The sequence below is a fragment of the Fragaria vesca genome, linkage group LG1 (genome assembly GCF_000184155.1).
Source record: "Fragaria vesca subsp. vesca linkage group LG1, FraVesHawaii_1.0, whole genome shotgun sequence".
In the NCBI taxonomy this organism is placed as follows: Eukaryota; Viridiplantae; Streptophyta; class Magnoliopsida; order Rosales; family Rosaceae; genus Fragaria; species Fragaria vesca.
Genome location: NC_020491.1, coordinates 4,421,148 through 4,425,409, shown reverse-complemented (window position 1 = coordinate 4,425,409; position 4,262 = coordinate 4,421,148). Strand labels below are relative to the sequence as shown.

Sequence of the window (4,262 nt, the reverse complement as noted above, 5' to 3'; positions counted from 1 at the left end):
ATGGTATAGGGATGGTCTGCAAGTGGAGATGGTGGCATTTTTCTCCCTGATATTCCAAAGTGGTTTGCGTATGTCAGGAAGAGTGAGCAAGTCTTTTTTCAAGTGCCTCAAATTATTGGTTGCAATTTAGAGGCTTTTACTGTGTGCGTAATTTTTTCTTCTTTGTTCAACGAGAACATATGTCCAAGTGGTATCTCCATTTTTGTTACAAACTACACCAAGCTCATTAACTTTGCTGTCGGACCAGCTCCTCTCTCTGAAATAACTTCAGATGAAGTGGTTTGGCAAGTAAACCTGTCAAACAATGAGTTCAATTTGGAAGGTGGTGACTTTGTTGAGGTTGAAGCTATAATTGGAACTGGTTTCACTGTGAAGAACACAGGGGTCGGTCTAGTATGGGATCCAGAACATAGAAATGAAAATAAGGAGTGTGAGCCTATCCGATATGAGTGTGAGTCATCACTTGGTCCTGCCTCCTCATTTCATCATGATGAGTGTGAGTCATCACTCGGTCCTTACTCGTCTGATGAGGACCGATTTTCAGAAAGGGTAAGGCAGGAGCAACAGCCCTCGAGTCTGCAAATACGCCAGCTCAAAAGTGGCTCAAGCTCACAAGCAAAACCCAAACTCAAACGTCGCCATCCTTGCAGTTGTTGGTGGTAGTTTTCTAGTGTTCTTCCACCAACAAGTATGTTGGTAGCGTGTTTACCTTATTGGTGGTGTGAACAGCTGTCTCGTATAGTTTTCCTAGAAAATTACCAATAAGCTAATCATCTGTTTTCTTCCTAGTGGCCCAAGGTAAACAATACAGATGATTAGCTGACTGGTACACGCTCTTGTATTAAGTATTAACCAGGCTCTTGTATTGACTGGTACATGCTCTTGTATTAACCTAGCTCAATTTCTAAGATTCCTGGTTACAATTCCAAAACTAGATTTTGTTCCATGCTCATTAATCGTGAGATGGATGAAAGATCAAAGAATGTAGCTCCGGATCAGACTTCCATTCAATTCAAAGAAATTGATAAAGTATCTGATGGAACTGACAGTCAGTGGAGTGTAATAAACTATGGAAGACATATTGGACAAGAATTTGTAAGACTGCAAAAAACGATGACTTAAGATCTCCCTCATATATATGATGCTATTCTATAAGACATTTATTTTTTCCCTATTCTTGACATGTTTGGGCTACGAAATGGAATGAAAGATCTTTTATTTAGTTCACCAGAAGTGCATGCATGTCAGTTGGCTGTTAACTACGTCCAAGAAAATTTTGGCTATCCTGTCATTGTTGAAACAGATGCATTGATGGTACAACATCAACATACTGCTTCTGTAGCTTCAAATTCTTCTGTTTTAGGCAGATTGTATAATGACCCAGTGGATTTCACACTGAAACCCGGGCTGTGATGTTTTGTTTTAGGCAGATTGTATAATGACCTGGTGGATTGTATAATGTTAGTCATGATGTTTTGTTTTCTTCTGTTCCTTCTTTTTTATCAACTGCTTTTGCAGCTGATTTAATTACTTATGAAGTTTCTGACCTCCTTTCAACTCAAAAAAATAAAAATAAAAAATAAAATGGTTAACCATGTTTTCTTTAAATAAATAAATAAAAAATCATTAAAATCCATTAACCCACCTCATGACCATTATAATCCCATGATCTTTCCAGTTTAGCTAACCAACAGACCATGATTCACCAATAACAATTTCTACACTTTGCAAGTTTAACTGCATACCTTCTGTTTGTACTAGTTGTTACTAATATTCATTTAATCCATCCAATTCCAGAAGCTTTAACTATAATGGGAGTCGACACACAAACACATTTATATGTACACACTGTTCAATGGTCATTTTGCTATGAACAACTACTGCATCTGATGGTCTAGATCGAAACTGAGAATCAGTAAGACATCAGGATGATAGATCCTGAATTTCAGTGTTGAGAAGATTAGGCTAGGCTTATATATGGAATATGGATATAAAAATAGGGAATGGTCTAGTGTGATCATTATTAATAATCAGAAAATCCGAGTATATTACCTAATTCATACATTGATATGAATTGGATGAATGAAGAACAAACAGCATGCACTAAGAACATATTCTGATACACATGATTTTGTATTGCTGAAAATAATGAATACAGCATGTTTTTAGTTGATGAATTATATTAATGCTGATAAGGGTGCAAAAATTTGGGATTTTCCCATATTAGAGTTACCCCTGTTTTCTTCACTCCAAAACCAGATCCAGTCACAACTTCAACCTCAACAAAGTCGCCACCTTTCAAATTGAATTCACTGTTTGATAAATTTAGTTGCCAAATAACTTCATGTGAAGTTATAGCAGTGCGATGAATTGGCAGCACAACAAACCTAATGAGCTTGGTATGATTTGTAACAAAAACGGAAATACCACTTGAACATATGCCCTCGTCGGAACAACAAACAATACGTACGGTGAAAGCTTTTAAATTGAAACCAGTAAGTTCGGCACTTGACAAAAGACTTGGTCACTCTTTCTGACATATACGAACAACTTCAGAAAATTATATGCAGGGAGAAAAATGCTACCATCTCCACTTGCAGTCCATCCCTATACATGCCAAGCAACATATGTATGTATAAGCAAATGCATGCATTAATTCTTTGACACATTTACTTACTTGTAATGTAATTCATCAGGAATGAAAGACGAAAAGAATGAGAGACTGAATGAAACAGTATATGGAGATTTCAATTCCATTAAGCTATTTACTTACCACATAGAATTAGAACAGGAATGTAATTAATTACTATTTTAATTACTATAATACCCATGAAAAAAAACAAGCTACACATTTCGATCACTCTCAACACAATTTTTTCCTTATATGTTGATCTAGTTTTGTTTGTCGTTTTGATTGTCTTAATTGATAAGTTTTGTATAATCAACAAACCAAATAGACTATTTCTATTTAGTGTATTGATTGTAATCATGTGGTTACATATTAATAATATAATGCAGAGGCTACATGTATGTTTGTGTATATTACAATATTGTCCTTGCATAAACTCTCTTCTACCATGATTTTGCATAAACTCTCTTCTACCATGATTTTGATAAATCATTTGGACCTAGTACTAGCATCTTGGGTGTATCTCAAACCGCAAGTTGCAAGGGTTGAACAACAAAAATAAGACATCATACGTTTATACATTTTATTAATATTATATTTAAATCAAGTAAGCAATTTTATAAATACAAAAAATAAATAAACAACTTCCACAAATAGTATATTAGAGCATCTTTAGCAATGCTAGCCATTTTTAAGTTAAATTTTAGAAAAATTAGCTAAAAATGTCATTTTAGCTAACCACTTTAGAAATGTGACTGCATCAATGTTTTTTATTTTAGCTAGCATTACATCAACATTATTCTTCAATTAGAAATTAAATAGTTTAAATATATTTATATATCACATAAAATATCTTACAATGAATGTATTAAATTATAGCTAGCCTCATATGAGTCATCTCGCTCTTTATATTTAGCTAACGAGATAGCTAAAAGTCATAATAGCTAAACTTTGGCTAGTCTGCTGGAGCTCCGAAAATATCAAAAAAAACTAAACACGCTCTCTAAAATAGCTAAAAGCTAAAATAGAGAATCTGCTAAAGTTGCTCTTATTAGCATATAAAAAGAAGCCTTTAAATTAAAAGAAAAAAAAATTTGAAATTATTAGCATCTTAAACAAATTCCTCAATATTATTAGCATAATATAAAATTAAATAGGCCGGGTAGTTTCGGAATAAAAACCCATTTCTGATGGCCGGTATCATTCTTAATCTCACCGCCTCTTTTGGTATTACAATTTAGGATTGTCAAGGAATTGATTCTTTATTACGATGTGGGACCCACACTTATCCCAATTTCATTATGTGTAAGTAAACGCTGGAATTCTCCTCTGTCGGAAATGTGCCCTTTGTGTATTTAGACTTTGGAGAGAGTAAACCACACAATAGACACTTACAGTTGTTTCCTGTATGAATCGAATGTATATTTTCAAGGAGGGATCAGAGTGCATGCACAAAGTACTCGTTCCTCCACGCATTGCCTGAACTAGCTCATTGCTCGAGCTAATATTGGCCAAAATTGATGGGATGGAACATTCCCTGAATAGAGCCTGCAAATTAAGTGCAATGTCATAGAGGACAAATCTTCAGACACATGAGAGAGAGAGAGAGAGAGAGAGAGAGAGAGAGAGAGAG

The 4,262-nt window shown here is 34.7% G+C and overlaps 1 protein-coding gene and 1 pseudogene across 1 annotated transcript in view; one reads left to right on the top strand and one right to left on the bottom strand.

The window, feature by feature from the left end:
- LOC101296329 (TMV resistance protein N-like) overlaps nt 1-663 on the top strand; it is a 4,228-nt gene extending 3,565 nt beyond the window's left edge. The window contains exon 5 of the mRNA XM_004288819.1: nt 10-663. Coding sequence (XP_004288867.1) covers nt 10-663 — 654 coding nt within the window. The remainder of the gene's footprint in view (nt 1-9) is intronic.
- A 1,519-nt stretch (nt 664-2,182) lies between these two features.
- Nucleotides 2,183-4,262, bottom strand: part of LOC101296043 — a 5,526-nt pseudogene continuing 3,446 nt past the window's right edge.